Source organism: Thunnus maccoyii, chromosome 9 (genome assembly GCF_910596095.1).
Source record: "Thunnus maccoyii chromosome 9, fThuMac1.1, whole genome shotgun sequence".
Classification (NCBI taxonomy): Eukaryota; Metazoa; Chordata; class Actinopteri; order Scombriformes; family Scombridae; genus Thunnus; species Thunnus maccoyii.
Window position 1 is genome coordinate 9,322,584 of NC_056541.1, and position 20,359 is coordinate 9,342,942.

At 41.3% G+C, this 20,359-nt stretch overlaps 1 protein-coding gene and 1 long non-coding RNA gene across 3 annotated transcripts in view; one reads left to right on the forward strand and one right to left on the reverse strand.

The window, feature by feature from the left end:
- LOC121903818 (neurogenic locus notch homolog protein 1-like) overlaps nucleotides 1-15,080 on the reverse strand; it is a 49,965-nt gene extending 34,885 nt beyond the window's left edge. For both annotated transcript variants that reach the window (XM_042421211.1, XM_042421210.1), the window contains exons 1-2: nucleotides 13,606-15,080; nucleotides 12,754-12,835 (exon numbers count right to left, since the gene is read on the reverse strand). In XM_042421211.1, coding sequence (XP_042277145.1) covers nucleotides 12,754-12,835; nucleotides 13,606-13,663 — 140 coding nt within the window. In that variant the 5' untranslated portion in view covers nucleotides 13,664-15,080. The remainder of the gene's footprint in view (nucleotides 1-12,753; nucleotides 12,836-13,605) is intronic.
- A 742-nt stretch (nucleotides 15,081-15,822) lies between these two features.
- LOC121903819 lies at nucleotides 15,823-19,056 on the forward strand. The gene is made up of 3 exons (XR_006098100.1): nucleotides 15,823-16,129; nucleotides 18,460-18,647; nucleotides 18,818-19,056. It is a non-coding gene; the product is annotated as an uncharacterized LOC121903819 (long non-coding RNA).
- The last annotated feature ends 1,303 nt before the right edge of the window (nucleotides 19,057-20,359 follow it).

A 20,359-nucleotide genomic window follows, 5' to 3' on the forward strand; every position in this document is an offset into this window, starting at 1 on the left:
CGAATGAGAAACCACGCTTTAAACGGGACATTCGTCTTTCTACTGTCACTCCCCTCGAACAATGTGTTTCAGGCTATAAAGCAGAGTGGTCTGAACAGAGGGAGGAGATGTGATGTTTCTCACAGGTTGTGTCTGAGTCATAAACACTGCTCGGACCCTGGCGAACAAGTTCCCATGGAGAGAGAGAGAGAGAGAGAGAGAGAGGGAGAGCTGCTGCAGATCACAGGGACACATTCACACATTTACAATCACAATGAGAGGACTTGAAGGGTGTCCCCTGAGGATACGCACGGCTCAACAAAGAGGCCACACACACATACCTACACAGCGTGCAGTCTTTTACACACACACACACACACACACACACACACACAGGAAGATTACTCATGAAGATTACGCACGGGACTTTGTAAGTTTACGTTTACTGTTGCACTCATACACACACACAAGGTGATGGTCAAATAAATGGTCCCATAGATTAATCTAGTCACACTGCAGCTGTTAGACCGGTGCTTAAACATGAAGTCAATTGATTGACAGTAGAAAATTAATATATTTTACATTTCCATTTATTCATGAGGAGGACACTTCTGTCTAAAGCTTTATGTGTCAATGAGGTATAAAGTGACTTTGGAGACAGAGAGATAGAGAAGGACGGAGAAAGTAAGACCGAAAGAGAGAAAGAGCATATTAGACAAGTGAGTACAGTATTATTTTAACAACAATTAATCAACTACTCATTTAAGTCATTTATCAACTAAAAATGACAAATACTGACTGGTTTTAACTTCTGTCAGTTGTGAGGATTTGCAAATTTTCTCTGTTTTATATCATAAATTGAACATCTCTGGACAAGCGATTTGAAGACGTCACCTTAACACTGTGATGGGCATTTTTCATAAATTTCTGTTATTTTATCGACTAAATGATCAAATGATTAATCAAACAATAGAAAGATTAATTGATAACTAAATTAATCATAAGTCACAGCTTATAGCGATACTAAATTTTCAACCTGGTGCTAATATGATACCTGAGTGTAAATATATACAACGAAAAGATGCTATTTTGAAGAATATAAACATGTTTTTCTATTCAACTCTTTTTACTTTTAACAAAAGAAGCTTCTGAATCATAAAGTGTCTCAACACAAGCAGTCATACAAGAGCTTTGATCTAAAACTGACAAAATTACATTTTAAATCAGTAAATATCTGATTAAAGAACAAGACTATGAGTCTGAGGCATTCACAGTCAACAGTTTCTGAGGCTGTGCTACAGATACCATCAGTGTCAAAAAAAAAAGTATTACAGTTTGATACCCAGACTTTGTTGCAGCTCTATTTGAGACCAAAACAAACCACCTCAGATGTGCTTCATTACCGCCACATTCCCATTTTCATCACCTTCAGAGATTCAATACTGTTGTCAACAACACTGGGTGGCCAGGGAGGCCGGGTCAGTACAAAAACAAAGCATCTACTCAATAGCATCAGGGGAAGAGAGCGAAAAAATCTGCGGTATTTGGAATTCCTGTTCCTAATCCGTATTTTCCAAAAGTTGAGACACAAGAAAAGCAGCCATCATGGCACCCTTCAGCAGCTCTCGGGGCTGAAATGTGCTCGCTCCGACCCTTTTGTCAGCACTCATTCATCCTGAGGACAAGGCGGCATCTATGCCACGGTGTTTGAGCTGCAAGCCAACATTATGACAACTTCAAAGCACCGTGACACCACCTCAGTGCTTGTTATTCTTCCCTCCACAGAGCGGATTTGCTCCAGCATCAGACAAGGGATGGGAAGAGGACGAAACGGAAGAGACTGCGGTGCAACCTCAGTGAAGAAACATGATAGATTTCTGAAAAATGAATTCCTGCACGGAGGAAAATTACACAGGAAAAGTCTAGAAAATCAAACTTCTTAGGTTTTGCTGCTTTTTTTTTTTTTTCGCACAAGTTTTCGCACAAACAAGAGTTCACTTTGAATGCTTTTGTGTTTCACTCTCACACAAAAACAATATTGTGCATAAAAACATCCTGCAGACATCAAAGCGGCCTTCCCACGACATAAAAACCCGCTGTCACACTCAAATACCTGACCAGAGCCAGCAAGTCTATTAGCCCTGAGGGGCTGGCAGGACCATGTCCCCAAACATTCCCAGGGGGTCCAATGTGTGTGTGTGTGTAGGTGGGGGCTGAGCTGTGGCCCCTCTGTAGGGACAGGCGTGTGTTTAGACAGGGTCTCCCTCTCAGGGGATTAGACAGCCTTAGGACTGTGGCAAGGAAAAGAAAACATCACATGCTAGGCTGGCCGCTGCATAAACAGTAGTAGTGAGTGGTGGCATGTCACCATGTCGACAACGGAGATGGGTACCTTGACTGAGTGTCATTTAGCTTGGGATCGCTGTAGTATTAAGGTCAAACAAGGAGTTGTGGCAAAAGGCAGAAAGCAAGTCGGTCACATGTCAGAAAATCTCAGAGGTCAAACAGCGATCTTCCATAATAACACACAGCGGAGACAGTAAGTGTTCTCACAAAGGAAACATCCATTCAAAGTCCTGATGGAAAAGTTTGGATTCTTCATTTGCTGGTTTAAAAAAAAAAAAGCCAGGGAATCAAAAATAAAGCTCAGGCTTTTTTTATCCGATGAGCTTTGATTACAGGACTGAAAGGCAACTGAAAACAACTGTGACCACAATGTCAAATCACAAATTTGCCTGGAAGGCCTTTATAATCTGTCACTAACTGTCCGGTTAGTGGTCTACAAGAAGTCCGGCAATAAATTCCAGAAACCCAATCTGTACATAGAACAAATTACTATCAGCACGGAAAAACGAGTCCAGACCAACAGCCTGTGGACTACTGGCTCAGACTGACTCCCGTTCCATGTCAATAGTCAGTAAATTTCTGCACCAGTTCTGTAGCCATAGCTGGTGCATAGCTTTTTTAGAAACTGCCCAATGACAGGAGTGCAATGCTAAATCAGTGGAGTATGGTGATGCAACTAACGATAATTTTGATTATCGATTAATCTGTTGATTATTTTCCTGATTAATCAATTAATTATTTGGCCTTCAAAATGTCAAAAAAATGTCCCAAAGCCCAAGATGACGACCATTCAACAGTCCACAACCCAAACAGATTCAGTTTACTGTCACAGAGGACTAAATAAATGAGAAAATATTAACATTTGAGAAGCTGGAATAAGAATTTGGACATTTTTTTCTTAAAAAAATGACTCAAAACTATTAATTGATTATCAAAATAGGCAATTAATTCAACAGTTGACAACTAATCATTTAATCAAGCAACTCTAGTTCAACTAGAGTTCACTATCAAGATTTGATCTCTCACTTCCTGTCGACACAAGTGACAGAAATTTTTCACTTGGGCTGATACACCACAGCTAGAGACACATTTTTCAAACAGTACTTATCAAAATATCTTCACAGAGTGCAAAAACATATCTTGGTGCAGCTCCACTTTCTGATTTTAGCTGATAAAATAGTTTCATCACCACCTGATGTGGTGTAGCTAGAAATTCTTTCACATCCATAGCCAGTCAGAGAGGACAGTTGAATGTGTGTGTGTGTAGGGAAGGGGGGGTGGAGGGGGACTAGTGGAGAGAAGCAGTAGATCTGGCTGCTAGAAGGCCAGTCCAGTTAAGCCCCAGTGGTGGCGGGTGCTGAGGTCGTGAGGCGCCACATGAGCTCGCTGGAAAAAGGCCGCAGGGAGCAGGTGCGCATGTTAATGAGGAGACAGCAGCTGCTGCCCCGGCACATTCACCCCCTCCCTCCCCCACACCTCCCCTATCCACTAACCCTCCACTCTACCTCCTTCCTCTCCATGGCACCCCATCCTACTACCGTCCTCTAGCCCAGACGGAGGCCAGGGCCGTGCACTGCAAAAATGAGCTTCTAACCTCATGAATTAGTCATTTTGAGGATTATTTTTTTTTATCTGAATACAATTGAACTAATCTGTGGCGGAGAGAGCTGGAGAAAAGTTTGAAAAGTTTTCTTCTAAAAAAGGAAGAAGGGAGGATCTAACTACATTTAAAAAGTTAATAAAAGTGATTAAAACTATGAATTTATTTCAAGAATGAAGTTGATTTTTCTTTAATTTTTCAGGCTCAACACTACATTAAAGGGCATCTTGAGAGCCCCCATCTCCCCCTCACCCTTCCCCGTCTCACTACTTAGCAGAGAAATGAAGAGCGAGAGAGGAAGAAAAAAGAGACGGAGAGAGAGAGAGAGAGAGCGAAGGATGAGTGGGCCCATTGTTTTTCCTCCCCATTCAGAGTTGACCACAGGCCGGGCGTATTCAGCTGTTATACCTCCTCTTTCCTTTCCTTCCCCTCCTCTTTCTCTCTCTCTCTCTCTGTCTCCCCCCCAAAAATATTTTCTTCTGAATCTTATTTTCATTATATATGGCTCTTCTCTGACTTCTCTCCTTTTTTTTTTTTTTCTCATTATTGGTTTTTCCTCCTCTGTTCAAAGCCGTATGGTTGCTGGCATCCGCTCGCTCCCCTCTGTGCACCTTCTTTCCCTCCAAACCCCCCCTCATCCCCTTTCTCCTACACCCCCGTTTCTTTTCATAGAGCTGGCTAGATTTGTAAGACACCACATTAGGATTTATAAGTCTCAACTGACGTCTGCTTACTCCCCCCCCCCCACCGAAACTTTCTTCCAAGTTACTTTTAAGCTGCTTTTAAGTGGTCTGTGATGTTTGAGGCGAAAGAAAAGCTTGAAAAAAAAAATCCAAAACACACACACACAATCAGTGGGACAAACAAAACAGTCTGAAAGAAAGGAAACTGGAACTGGTTTGGTTGGGTTTTTAGTGGGGGGGAAAGAGACAGAAAGGGGTCACCAGTTCAGAAGGAATTTTGGTGTTTACTCTTAAGAGCCTCCTGTCCTGATTCTTAACCTGAGAAACCTCAATAGAGGCTTGCTGGCAGCCTCACTTTATGGTTCCCTGAAAAAACTCACACCGGCTTTGAAACCGGCATCTGGCCTTCCTCACCCTTGCAAAACAGCCCAGCGTCTCACACCGAGGCCTAAAAGACAAACAGATAGCACTCCTGCACCCTCACCTCAGTGCACGTGGGACGCACTATCCAAACACACTCCGGCTGAGGTGCTGTCAGTAAGTCAACTGTAGCACACGCTAGGCAAAGAATGCTAACAGTTTGCTCTTTAACTTGGCGAGAGCCCGTCAAATACACGCTCAGCACAAAGTAGCCTTTACAGGCATCGAGCTCAACTGCCTCAATAGGAGCTCAAACGTATAAAACAGTGGGGTAAGACAAAAGATAGTCAACGACTCTTTTATGGAGTCCTCTGGTTGTGTTCAGAACAAACATTGCAAAGCAGCTGCTTCAACAAGAGAAATCTGCTGGTCTGGCGAGCGGGATAATCTTAACAGCAGCAGGTAAACTGGGCTGCTGGAAAGGTAAATAAAGAAGACATGAAAAGAAGGGCACAAATCGGAAGCTGAGCAAATATCAGGTGTTTTGGGGGGGGAGGTATCGTATAACTCCAGGACAGCAGTGGAATTATCTCTACAGTAAGGCCGATACTGTTATTATCTTCTCTGTCATCCCTGCCCAGTAGACCTCATTGTTCTCCTCTGCGTTCAAATTCTGGGCCGTCTCTTCTTCAATTGCCGCCGCAGTAGCCCGTGGCAACAGGTCTGCAACACTGATGGGATGCATAACAGGGCCGGGCGGCGGCTCGAGCCTGCAGCAGATGTTGTGGTGACATCCGACCCTTGGCCAGGCGTCACTTTAAAGGGGCTTTCCTCAATGTCGGGCCAATCTGCCATCTGCCATCTTTCTGAGGTCACACACAGATGGGGACAGAGGCTCTGAGTGTAATATGTAGGCTACACATGTGCACTGTATACAAATAAAAGTCTGAGGAACGTACACAGATTTTAGGAGCTGTACGGGCCCCTCTCTGGATCCCCTTTAAGAAGCTTAGTGAATTAGGTTGTGCGTTTATTCAATTATTGCGCCGTGTAAAGCTCTGTGGGAGACAGAATCAGTGTCTGGTTCCATTTCTGTAAATGACATAATTAGTAAAATCTTTTTTTTTAGCGGTTTTCAGCAAAAAAACAACAGGTAACCCATGTTGTGGCTGTCAGTTAAATGAAAAAATCTAGTTTAACAGCAACTCGGGTCTTATTTTTTGTAGTTTTGACCATCATTTTTATCGGTTATGACATAGTTGTTCTCGTCAAGGTCATTACTGAGATTTGGAAACGCAGTGACATTGCTTCATCGAAGTGTGACTGGGCAAGAAATGCAAAAGTTCAGGTTATCAAGCACATTGTACACAAGACAGATTAGCCATTTTATTTGGAAGCAAAACAGAAGGTGAATGTACTCAAAATATCTTCGAATCACTCATTTTCACAGGAAAACTGTGCACACACACACAACTACAGGAAGTACGGTGGGTCAAAATTGTACAAACAAAGTTGGTCTGTAAACTGTGATTCATAACCCTTAAACAGAATTTTCTCTTCCAAATAAGTTTTCTTGCCCTGTTAAATTCTTTTAAACAATGTTTTATCTCAGTGATTAACTTGGTGAGTAAGATGTGATTATTACTGACGGGAATGATGAGCAAATGTTGCACTGGACTCATCCTTTTAAGGCTAATCTGATGGTTTTCATTTCTGTCTTTTTCCAGTGTCTCCTTTTCTGACAAAGGACTGCTATCCAGGAGTCAAACTGTGTTAGTGGAGCATGTTTGTACCTCTAGTCCCCCCCCCAACCTCCTCTTATCCCTCCTGCCTCCCCACCACCCGTTCTCATTTCCTGGCTGTTTGGTTCCGTGCCTGGGCTAAGTCCCATTTAGTCCGATCTGTTTTAAAAGCATTGCCTGAGTGGAGCCTCTCTCTCCTCTCCTTTTCTTTCCTTCACACTTCCTCGCTTTTTTTTTTTTTTTTGCTTTTTTTTTGCCCTCTCTTGTATTTTCCCATCAGCATACAGTGGGTTACCACAGTGACAACTCTGCCACCACTGGCAGAGAAAACCAACACTAAAATGCATGCTTCAATCCAGCTTCAATCCACACAAAATTAAGTCTATTCAAATAAAAATAGTTCTTTTACAAAAACCAATCCTGGCACGAAAAACCGGGTTGTTGTTTGTTGTGGAACTGAAACCAAAGTTACCACCGAATCCCCGCTGGCTACACAAATTACAGGGGAAACGCTGCCCCTTCTTTCCCTCTCCTTACATCCATCCTTCTTTTCCTTCCTCTCTAATCGTACAGGAGAGCTGACCTGGCCAGCCCACATCTGGCAGCCTTCATTAGAGACCCTGTTTATTTGGGGAGCATTATGGACACAGCCCATGGGAAAGAGCCAGCTCCCCCTGGGACCAACACAACATTCAGTGTGTGTGTGTGTGTTTGTCGTGAGAGTCATAGCAGCTCTAATGACTGCTGCCACCTCCTACTTTACGAGGCTGGGAACCACTTAAAGGCTTTACGGTTGTCTGAAGGTGTAGCTGACAGTGCAACCGGACCCTCAGGTTGTTACTGTACACGGTGACATGTCATGCGTGGACTCTGGATAAGTGTTGGAGCTCATACACCCTTGAAAAACTGTCATTTCTTTCCCCTTGTGTAACAGATACTGTGATTGGTATCAGTCTAACGATCTGCATTGCTGCTTAACTGCACAAACTGCTCTGTTTCACAACAAAGGCATCACGCTCTATTCTGCTAAATATCCTGCGAGCGAAGGCAGTGAGAGTGACTGGAAGCTAAAAGCACACCTGGCAGACAAAGTCAATCTGTTTCTGTGTTCAGCTGAATGGGCAAAACCACAAGTAATCATGGGTATTATGAAGCATGCCGCTGTGTGGGTGAGTGCATGTCCCTCTTAGTTGTTATACTATAACCCACAGACAGGTGGTCTGGCTAAAAGAAAAAAAAAAAAAAAGAAATGAGGAAGTGTGGTTTGGAGAATGCCCAGCGTCTTTGTCTCACACACACATTGACTGTCAGTCCTCTCAGCCTGCGATCAAAGTTTGTGTGATTTGTCTTGGCATATGCCAACCAGGCAGGCTCAAATATCACTAATCCTCGGCGCTGAGGTCCCTCCACCACCAAGTCGCTTCAATCAGCCAGAACGCTCTGCCGATCAGCCCTCTCACCAGCCGGACTCTTGCCAAAGGGAACCCAACACCGGCGGCGGCGGCCATATAAAAGCCTCGCGCTGTGTGTTTCTCGTTGTGTGATGATATGATCAGATACGGCACCTTTTCTTCCCTCGGGCCACTCTGAGGCTGTTTCCTGAGTCTGAATGGAGGTGTAGAGGAGGGATGAGAGGAGGGGTGGGGGGTGGGGGGGGGGTGGGGAGGTGGGTGGGGGGTAGTAGTGTGTGTGTGTGTGTGGGGAAGGTTAAGATAGACTCATCTGACCAGAGCAAACAGAGGTGCCATTGAAGAATCCCCAGAACCGGAGAGACAAGGGCTCACTTTCATTGATGGGGATGTATACTGTAGCAGTCGCTGCACATACCAGCAAAGAATTAAAGGCTGTGTTTGTTATCTGAGGTTACGTTCACACAAATACAGAAACAAATGTGAAAATCCTGATTATCAATTGACAGTTTTCACATTTTTATACCTGAAATGTCTGCAATCCACACTGAAATCCATCTATAGATTGAAACATCTCAACACTTCATATCAATAATCTATACTCAACCAGTCATATCACACCATAATAGAAACATGGTGATAATGTCTGTTAGCTACATAAAACACAAAATACAGTGATGAGAGGGGACTATATGTGTTGACAGTAACAATCATGAAGTATTTCAGTACAGACCAAAATGTTTTTGTATCATACAGCGAGTGTCGACGGTGGCCCTGAATGTTTGATCGGATACTTATTCTGATTTAGGGCTGCAACTAACGATTATCTGCCAATTTTTTTCTTGATTAATTGATTGTTTTTTTCCATAAAAGGCCAGAAAATAGTGAAATTTAGAGCTGCAACGATTAGACGACTAGTCGATCTACAGAAAATTTATCAGTGACTATTTTGATAATTAATCGCTGGTTTAAGCTCCTCCGACAAATCAGCAGCAAACAAGCACATTTTGTCTTAAAAAATGAACTAAACTATTCATCGATTATCAAAATAGTCGCCAATTAAATTTTCTAATCAACTAATCTACAAATCGTTCCAGCTTGATTCTTGTTTATTGATTTACTCCCTGAATTCATCAGTAAATCAGGATTCTTTTCTCTTTTTTACTGTGTTTATTTTGTGTTTGTTGTATTTTTGTTGGATCTTGTATAGCTGCTTGTGTTGAGACAACATCAGATGCTGGCACACAGGTAGGTCTGGCTTTTTTAATAGAAAAAAAAGGGCTTTGCAGAAAAATAAGTTTTTATAACTCAAAAAAAAAGTGTTTTGGCATTTGTATCGTAACTTGGGGATCCTTTGGGATTGGCGCTTGTATCCAACCGAATTCCAAACGATACCCAGCCGTGGCATGTGTCATACATCAGCGTTTGCAAAAAGGTTTACAGAACAACAAACTGGCAACTTACAGTATAATTTATCTTGGGAGCATATTCATTTGTGGAAAATTCCAACTTAGCATGGATACAAACACAAAAACGGAGTTTATCAAAGCCTCAGTGAAGCAAAACCAGATAATTTATTACTGTCGTTCTGGGTTGTGTCTGCATCCTTACAGTCTGGCCTTTTCCGTACAAACCTCATATTGCCAGAACCTAAATCCAAAAAAAAACCCCCCTCTTCACGTGACTTCCCCACCATCAACAGCCTGTCAAAAAACTGTTGCGTTTTTCATCGCGTTGACCGTCTGACAACGAAGGTATGTGATCTCTCAGCAGCTTCCTTCCTCGCTCCGGAGTCGGCCCGACATCTCTCATCTCTCCGGGCAGAGAGAGAGAAGCTCTGCTGCGAACTGCTTTGACTCTGGCCATTGTGCCACTGGAATCTGGGAGTTATTTTTCCTGGTCGGGATTGGCTCGGCTCTGTCACTGCTCTCTGTTACTGCCAAGCCTCTACAGTAAATGAGAGGCCTCCTTGAAGCTCTTTGGAGATAAACTTCAGTCAGAATCTCGCTGGGCCAGGCCAGATATGAGAAGGAGCTGGTATTTATGGTATGGCATGTCAAGTAGGCATCTCTGACAGCCTATATAAATCCGAAGCATCCAATGTCACTTACTTAACCTCGACGTGACACTCGAGTTCAAGAGCGGCTTCATTTTGATTGAGGCTCAACCAACTCAAACCTCTCTGCGTGCTGTCATTAGGAAACACTAAAATATTACCAGACTTCATCCTTCAACAGGACAATTAGGCTATCAGTAGACAGTTTACTGAAAAATCTGTGTACTAACTCTTTCCCACATTTGTCTAATAAAGTTCTTGACACCGTCAGACCTCTAACACCTCTCTTTGATGAGTTAACCTCACGTCAAGCTTCAAGCAGGATCCACCTGGTTACAATTATTTCTCGCTGTTTATATCCTGATGCTGCCAGCTGTTCAGCTTTACAAGAACTGCAGCGCCGACTGCGTCAGTGCACTTGCTGTGGAAGTCATCGGTCCTGGAGGATGTTTGCAGGAAGTTTGTGTGAGAGGAGTGACGCTAGTAAACCTGGCTCGGAGTTTAGAGGCTGGAAAGAGAAGCTGGAGAAGTTTGTTGACTTTTGCATTCGGCAAACTGCGAGGATCGGTTTACTGGTAGAGGTCTAGTAAACTACATCTTGTAGAGTACTCACCCTGTAAAAATAGTTGTGTAATGTCTTCTTCTATGGTTCTGGAAGAGCTTTTTTTTAAGTCTGCGAAAATAATCCCTGTCACGTCATCAGGGTTATCTTGGCTTGGGTTTAACACTTCCATTTTTTACGAGAAACTCTGTGCTACAAACTGAGGGCATGGAGCTTGAAAGACAAGGCGGGATCTAAGGAAAGATCTTATTTTGACTGTGTAGGATTCAGCCTTTTTCTTCTTTAGCTTGACTCATACTAGGAACTGAAATTCAGGATTCTCAGTCTTTCCTGCATTTAATTTTCACTGTTCTTCTTAAAAATCTGTCTCACCCAAAGTGTTGAAACTTTATAAATGTGTTACTTAATAGCTAACCCTTTCGTCGTATAATCCTATTCTCTAAGTTATTATTATTATATTAACTATTATTATTATGTTATACTGAGTACTTAGCTTCTGATGTCACTATTAAATTCACACGCTCAAATCATAGCAACACAAATGACCCCCACAAAGGCAAGATTCTTTTCCATGTAGCTTCCAAAAGGTTTTGTTCACAAAATTAGGCTCAAATTGGAAAACAAAAATCATTTCCACACATTATGCACCTTAAAGTGAACTCAAAGTTATCTACAGCGCTGCAGAATACATATACGGGAAACTTAGCTTTAGATTATTAAAATTATTAAGTGTAGAAGCAACATTTCAGCTCTGAACATTTTGCAGAACTTTTAATCACAAGTTCCCGGGCCCTCTGGTGGCGCAGTGATGACACACACACACACACACACACACACACACATAGAATAATCCGTTTTTGCCCGCTTAAACTTTTCAAACTTCGAGGATGGAGTGAGCGAGCCCCTCATGCCCATCTCCATGTTTAATTGGAGAAGTCTGAGAAGGGGGACAGTGCAGGGGCACAATGATGGCTTTGTGGCCCAGTGAGTAGGTAGGGAAGGTGGGGGGTGGGGGGAGAGTGGAGAGTGGAGAGGGATTGAGGGGTGAATAACACAACCAGACCAAATTAAGATGTGGCGGGGGGCCAAGATGGCTGCCTGGGTCTTGCAGTCTCGAAGCTGTGACCCGGCTAGCCCAATCATCCGGCGGTCAGCGAGCTTTGCGACCGCTCCAGTAAGATGACACTGGATGCCGCTGCTCATGCCAGGTTGGAAAAAGAGCCAAGTGCAAAGTAGACTATTGTTGTAAAAAAAAAAAAAAAAAAAAAAAAAGAGCTGCAGCTTATTGGTTTACATGTGAACAGAAAACGTCTCCAAATAGAAAACTCTGAAGCACTTCACAGACAAAACGCTGAGATACATTTTTTTAGCGGGTTAGAAAACGTCTACCCTCTGCCATCTGTCCAGGGGAATGAGAGGGAGAGAGAGAGAGAGAGCACTGAGGGCCATTGAGGAGGGGACAAAATCCCAGGAGAGAGGAGGAGGAGGAGGAGGAGGAGGAGGAGGTGGGAGGGTGGGGGGGTGAGGGGTGGTAGGAGGACAGGGTCTGAGGGTCTCTCTGGGAAGCCTCACCCAGATTAGTCACACAGAATTAATGGCAGCGGAGAACAATGGTTGCCGAGCTTCTGGCAACCCCAGCTGTCGCTCCGTGGAAGAAAAGAAAAACAAGATTTAGGGCTGCGAGAGTTTGGCTGCAGAGGGGAGAGAGTGTGGTGGCAGACACACACACACACACACACACATACACACATGCACGCACACACACACACACACACTCTCTCTTGCACAGTGACCCCTGTCCTCATCAATGTCCACTCATTTCTGTCTCCGCTCTGACCATTTGCCTCCCAGAAATAGCAACACCAGAGTGAGCGATTCACATGTCAACCAAAAAATCTGACTCAACTCAAATTCCACAATCACACATTCTCCAAAAAAAAAAAAAAAAAAAAAAAATCCTGCTCTGTGGGTATTCCTCACAATTTGTCGGTTAAAGAGAGAAATGTTACAACTTACTTGCACTCTCCATTCCCATCTGGAGTTGCTTCACACCTCCCCTGGTTCAAACACGACTCCGTGGGCATGGAGCATCTTAGGCCTGCGAATGGAAAGTTTTAATACACCTGCACTTTGCTAAAACTTGTAAGAACTTTTAAGCAAGTCTATTATATCTTAGTGGCGGTTATTACAACAGTGAGGTGGCAGTTATTGCAACATTAACAATGAATCCAGGTGATGAGGCAAAGCCGCTTTCCAAATATTTGTGTTCCTCAGGGGTATTATAAATGGCACAGGTATCACTTCAAAAATGTGAAATCTAGGTGTGACTCTTGCCACCTTGAAGTGCAGTTTGTGGGACTTGACACCGGTTTGGCAGAAGCATGCTCCTCTGTGCAGCTGTCCCAAAAAAAAGTGCCATTTGGGGGAGTAACACAGCTTTGCAATAATATAAAAAAAACACACTGCTCTGTATCCAAACTGAAAAGGCATGCGTTTACATACTGGTGAGAAAAAAAACTTGACTGGGTAAAAGTTAAAAAGCATGAACTTGTCCAGGTTGCAGGACAGGAGAGCTGTGGTGATGTTTAGGATAATGCAAACAGGTGTATGAGTTCATATAAGTGAGCGTAATTAACGTTAATTAACATTGAACTTGGGGAAACCTGCAGGATGAGTCCAAAAAGGTGGGAAAATTGTTACACTTCAGTTTCAGTCCATCAGTTTAAAAACAAAACTGAATGCAACAAGTTAAAATTAAACTATAATGCGCCTCTGAAGAGTACATCAGTACGTTTTCTTATATTGTTGAGGCAAAAAAAAGACTCAGAGGAGCCTAAAAAAAAGTGAGAATCCCCCCGCGCCACTTACCTCGTGTTAGTCCAATCAGCGACAACAAGAAAGTTAGTTTCGCAAAGAAAATATGCATTCCTTCTGGTTTAAAATGGTTGTACAAATCCACGTGGGTTTTTCATAGATCCGATGTGTGTCTTCCTCTTCGTCAGATAAAAACAACGTTCAGTTCATCCTCGAGTAGATCCACAGAGAAAGTTGAGCCGCGTCTATGAGAGCATGAGATGTTGTCACTTGAGTTCCCGAGTTGGAAATGACTTGAGGGACGTTTTTTTTCCTCCACATCGGGGCCGCTCCGCATCTAGGGGCGTAACTTACTCCTCCACACACACACACATACACACACACACACACACGCACACACACACACACGCACACACACTCTTGAACAATCACACAGTTGGTCCCCAGACAGACACAAGCTGCGCACAATTTGATGAAGAGATAGTGAGGAAGTTTGTTTTTATTTCTATTTCCCCACGTAGTAATTTGTTAATTGAACAAGTCTGAATTAGTCCAGCGAATAGTTTGTGCCAATGTTTTCACTTATATGCACCCAGAAGTCAGTGTTAGCTTCTTTATAAGTTGGTAAATAAGACATTTTTGCTTTTTAACGCATTATTTACATAGCAAATATAACAGTTTGCTGGTTTACTTAGTTTAACCCTAGCTATTTGTAAAAATCTGATAAATGCTAGGGGAGAACGGGGTTGGTTGTCACATTAATTAGATGTCACTCCCTAGAGGGTGCTGTTAAAAAATTTCGGTACTGAAATTTTCAGAAGTGGGGTCAGAGGTCACCTACAAGGTCAAATCAGGAGTAAAGCCACAGATACAGTCCCCAGTGGACGTGTACAACGACAGCTGAGGACACCACGGACATGTAGTAGCTCTGTTTATACTACTTCCTGGAGTCCGCTTGGAGGACGCGTTCAACACGTGCAGTAGATTGGCGTCTACAAGAAGACAGCGCTGTGACCACGCGGACTGGTGTGGACAGATTTACGTAAAATTTACGTCACGCAAACCCTAGCGAACCCTTGCATACTCGCGGATGCGGAAGGTATAACTTCAGCTTAAGACACTTGACATGACTTGAAGTTAGAGAACTTTTAGTGTTTTTCATGTCAAAATGTAAACATCCAGTTCCTCTGTGTTTCTCTTCGAGGCTTTTACACAGTGGGTTTACAATAAAACAATTAGGGGAGCGCTATAGTTTAGAGTTAGTTTAGTTTTTTTCTTATCTACACTACAACATGTGATTGATAGCTTTGCCAGTAAATCCCACTTGAGGATGCTTGTCACATTCTCTTCGGGGTCACATTCATGAACATTCAACATGAAATTAAACTTTTTAAATTTATTTTTAAGATTGCCTCCATTTTTAATTTTTCTCCCAATTAAAATAAAAGGACAACCAATCCCATGATGGGGATGGTTGTCACAAGAGCACACGATGTATTTGACAGTCCGCATCTTTGGAACAGAATCAGCTTAAGGAGCGTAAGGTCACTCCTGACAGTTTAGGCTTCCATTACACATTGAACGGGAATCTATTAAGGATTGTGTGACTACTAACCCCGTTCTCCCCTTCTTGTTCACCAACTTATGACGAAAGCTAGGAATTGTTTAGTCTTTTACATGTACATATCAAGTTAAATAGTGACTGTATGAGATAGAAAGAATATACTGTATATATTTGGTACTTTTAGTTCACCCAAACTTTTAAAAAGTTAGCTATGCTAAAGTTAACAGATACATGAAAGATTCAAGCTAGCAGCAAAACAGGCTAAACTTAAAACTGAAAAAGCTGACCAGTAAAGGTCCCGAAAAGTACTAAAATAATAGATTTTTAAGTTTGAAGGTGTAAAAAGTTAGAGGTAATGTTTTACCTTAAGTTCATCACAGTTTTAAACCTCAATTTCATAATATTTTAACATTTTGTTTTGGATATATGATTTTTTTTGGTCCCAGAGTACTGTGTAGTTTTGCTATTTTAAACCAGTATCCATTAACTAATAATTTACATGGCCATTCCAATTAATACTGATAGCAACATTATTAATTTTATGCAGTACTTCAATGCAACTACCTCACTCCATGCACCTGTTCACCTGTTGCTAGGAGACAGACACCTGAAATTGCTCCCCAGTGCTTACAGTTACTTACTACTTAAACACAAACATTTCACAGCACTGAATCTTTCTCTGTAAAGCAAACATTCACCAAAATTTTGAGAGTAAAATTAAAGGTGAAACACTAATTCCTTGTAATTTGTTGTATTTTTTTCTTGAAAAGACACCACATAGAATATAGAAATAAAATATTGGCTTTGGTCTTGACCTGCGCTCCTGCATCAGGGCATCACACCCTGACGGAGCCTGGGAACCAGCCTGTTAGCAGTTCGAATCTTCGAATCTGATAAATAAACGCTGACAGCGACTCACGCAAGTTTTCACTCAGCCATCCTGCAGAGTCAGCAGAAGCCGGAGCAGATTCCCATCAGGTGGCTTGTGATCGGAGTCTGAGCAGCCTCACACAGGTAACTGCTGTCACGATGCACAGATGAGACAGACTGATAACGTACTGTATGTGTTTATGGAGTTTGATATTGTCACAGGGGGGTACTTGAGGAATCTACACATTCACAGCAATGCAACTAAATCAGTTGACCTGTCACTTGGGAAAATTAGAAAAACACACATTATATGTTTGTAGCATGACCATAAATTCAATAATGATTATTTGTATAGCAGCTTTCACACAGGAAAAGCTGCTCATAGTGACATGTGGGTCAAGTTTCAGTTGATAATTAGTTCCCAAAATGGATATGGGAGATTGTGGAAAATTCCCCCCAAGGCGCAACCTTTCCCTTTAATGGAAAAACAATTTAGTTTGAGTTTGACAGTTGTTGAACATGGAAAAAGCAGATGACAAAACAACCTCCACTCAAGGTCCACTTACATGCTTGTTTTGGAGCTTTCAACAGGAACTATTAATGTTCAAATGTTATTTTGGGCACTTTTTTAAACCAGAATGATTGAAAAGACCTAAGAGTGCTCAAAATAATACAAAGTTTGAACAGTTACTACAGTTACATAACAACACAGTGAACGTAACTCATTGATGATGACCATGTGATAATGTCAAAAACTGAAGAACAAGCAAGTAAGTGGACTTTGAGTGGAGATTGTTTTGGCAACAACAGAGTTAATTCTCATTGCCTGGAGCCACAAACAGTCCATCAGTACAGTGTCTACAGAAGATATTAATTTCAACCTCGGAGGTTTTTGTGTTTTATTGTCTTCAACGTATATTTGATGTGGCTTTTTTGACACTTAACAGAAAAAGAAACTTTTAAATCATCTTTTGAGTTGCTTGAAGTGTTTCTTTGTCTTTGTGGTGTATTTTTTTTTTGCCTCAAGTTAAACCTTCCACATACAGGTGCACAGTATTTCTACAATCAGTTGCAACTAATGTTTCTTTTCATTCTCAATTAACTGTTTTGTCTATAAAATGGCTGAAATTAGTTTAAAAAATGACAAAGGTGACATCTTCAAATGTCTTGTTTTGTCCGATCAACAGTACAAAACCCAAAGATATTCAGTTTACTATCATGTTCCACAAAAAGAGCATCAAATCCTCCCATTTGAGAAGCTGAAACCAGTAAATAATTGGCATTCTTTCTTAAAAAAATTTATTCAAATGATTATTTGATTATCAAAATAGTTGCCATATTAATTTTCTGTTGATCAGCTAATAGATTAATTGACTAATTGTTTTAGCTCTAAACCTACCCACAGGCTACACACAAGTGATCTCCATTTAACTAATTAACAATTAATTAATGTAACTTCTAAAACCTATTAGCTGCACCAGCAATAACTTATGTGAGTCCTATTAAAAGGATACTTATGCAAACTTCATATTGTTTTGTAGAGATCCGTTTTCACTTTGACTACTTCAGGATTACTTCAGTGTTCATCCTTCAGGATGTTTTTACTGGGAGCTGAACCATCCGCAGAGGTCTCCTCCTCTCCAATACAAACGGAGCCGGTGATTAAAACGGGTAAAAACACTGAATAAAGCAGTTTCATTCAGGATGTCCGGTAGTGACTGTGAGCTGAGCTGCTGCTAACGTTTGCACAGCTTGTTTCTCTGATAACTTAAGATCTAGATGTCCAATGACTAAAATCCTTCATCCGGTTAAAAGATACAGTTAAAAACAACCAAGATTTTAAAAGTTTATCATAAAAGTTTGGCTTAAAACAGAGAAAAAGTCAATTTATGACAGTTTCTGGGAAACAACCACAACGCCGATGTATTATCTTCTACGTGTATAATACTCTTTGGGAGAAGCCATTGTAGCAGACAACCACAACGCTGACATGTGCATCTTATTCGTGTATACTCTTTGGTGGAGGGGTGTGACGCCATTGACAGGCGACCAAGTGAAACAGATCATTACCTTGATTAAAATGACCAATTTCTTTGAGTTTGAAAATTGTTGGAAACATCTGGGATAATGTAAGTACACAACTCAATGAAATATATCACATAGGTCTAGTTGTTTTTAGACATTTTAATGCAGAATAGTTACATATTATAGCTTTAAATGGTCTTTTTCTGATGATCAGTGTTCAAAAAGCCACATTAAATCTACTTTAATTCTAAACAGTACAAAGTGAAAACAAAGGGGGCGGGTAGTTTTTCCAGACACTGTATTTATAGAGGTACAGTAGATATTAATGATGCAGCGCTGACATCAAAGCCACATCTTCAGAAATTACTGACACACAAATTAAATCTTCTCGATGCAGCCACTTAGGACTGTTAATCCTATGTTGTGATTGTCTCTTTCAACACCGTCAGTCCCTCATTTGTTTAAGAAACCACAAAGTGACACATGAGAGTCTGCCAGGAGGTTACAGGTAAAACAGCCGCCATGAAACAAAAACACATGAAGCAGACGTTGAACCCCTGAGGGCAGACAGAGCGTAGGAGTGCTGGAAGAGGCAACGATGGAGAGAAACTGTTAAACAGGGAGGAGACAGATCAAGGTAATGCTATGGGAGTATTGTCATGTAAATGTATTATATATTAACCATAATAAGCACATAATCAGCTTTGGCTGTTAACCTGCCTAGATTTGATCTCAATCAGTTAATTACTTTGAGCATTTTAATACAAAGCCTCATTTTGAATTTACACATGTTCAATGTCTAACTAGTGGATCATGTGACATGATCAAAAGCTCCAGAACAGCAGCTACTAAATGGATCTTGAGATTGTGCTGTTTCAAAGGTCAACGACGAACTGAAGCTCAACTTTTAAGACAACGTCAAACTGCTCAGAAAAAAAGGAAATTTGAACATCTATAATTTCCATGACAACAGAGCAAACTCCGTCTGCTGATGAAGATCATGTGATATGATGAAAAGCTCCAGTAGAACTACAAAATGGACCTTGAGGTGGAATTGTTAAATTAAACTAAATTAATTAAAAGACAACAATTAGTCCGTAAACACCAGTGATGTCCCTTCATTTTCTTTCTCGTATAGTAATCAGAAGTTTTTCAATCAAATAAACAAAACATAAGTTAAACTTCATGAGGTTACAGTGAACCAAGTAAACATTTAAATATGCAGCTATTATATTTTTTGTGATTCTTACAGTGAAATGCTCTTTTTACCTGCAGATTCACATCCATGGGTCAGCTACAGCAGTGTTTTCCAACATGGGTCTGGACCCCTATAAGGGGGTCATAAGATAAACCTGAGGGGTCGTGAGATGACTCACACGACAAGAAAGAAAACAAAACATTCTTTTGCTGCAGAAAATCAAATATTTTTCCCTGATTTGGAGTTTTCAGGTCTCTAAAAAGCATTCAAATGAAACAATCACAGACATGGAAAGTCTCTCTTTGCTGGAACTCACAACTCATGGATATACGACATGAAGACGATGCTTCATTTTAAGGGGTCATGAGGTAAAAAGGTTTGGAACCACTGAGCTACAGAACAGCAGCAGTGTGTCTTGCTCAAAGACGCCTCGGTAGGGAAAAAGCTCACTGACATGACGGCTCAAACTCAGATTGTCTGAATGTATGAAGGTCCCCATACACAGCATCGTCATGCTGTCCTGGTCCCCGGTAGATTTAAAGGTCTGAGTGTCAGAGGATCAATTATTGCTACAGTTCGATCAGCTTATACTGTCTCACATTTCTGTGCTCAATGAGACACAAATACAGTCCAATAGTTTACAATGAACCAAATCCATCGTCTCCTGTAGGAAGTAATTCACACCATGACTTAAACATCTGAGTTTTCATGCCTTTCACAACAAACCTGCATGCAGGGAATAATTAAAAATACTTGTGTTTACAATAGATATATAGTGTTATTAATATAGTTAATAATATAGTGTTTTTAATAGATTGTTTTAGAGGTTAAATTTTGACATTACGTGGCTGTTTCTTTTATACTTGTACGTAATACATCTAGGTTTGTTTTTGTCTTTGCTTCCGACTTATCCTCCGGCAAGAATTTAATCAACCAATCAACTTGCTTGACACACAGGTCCAAAAGACATGTTGTTGAGATTTTGAGGGTGTGAGCACGGTTACTCACAACACTTTTATGTGGATCTTATTTGAATACAGGACGTCATTGCATGTGTGCTGAGATAACAATATGGATATTTAGGGGATTCTTGGTTTGTTAACACATAAATATATACAATAAATCTTCACATGTTGTGTTTAAAGTGGCTG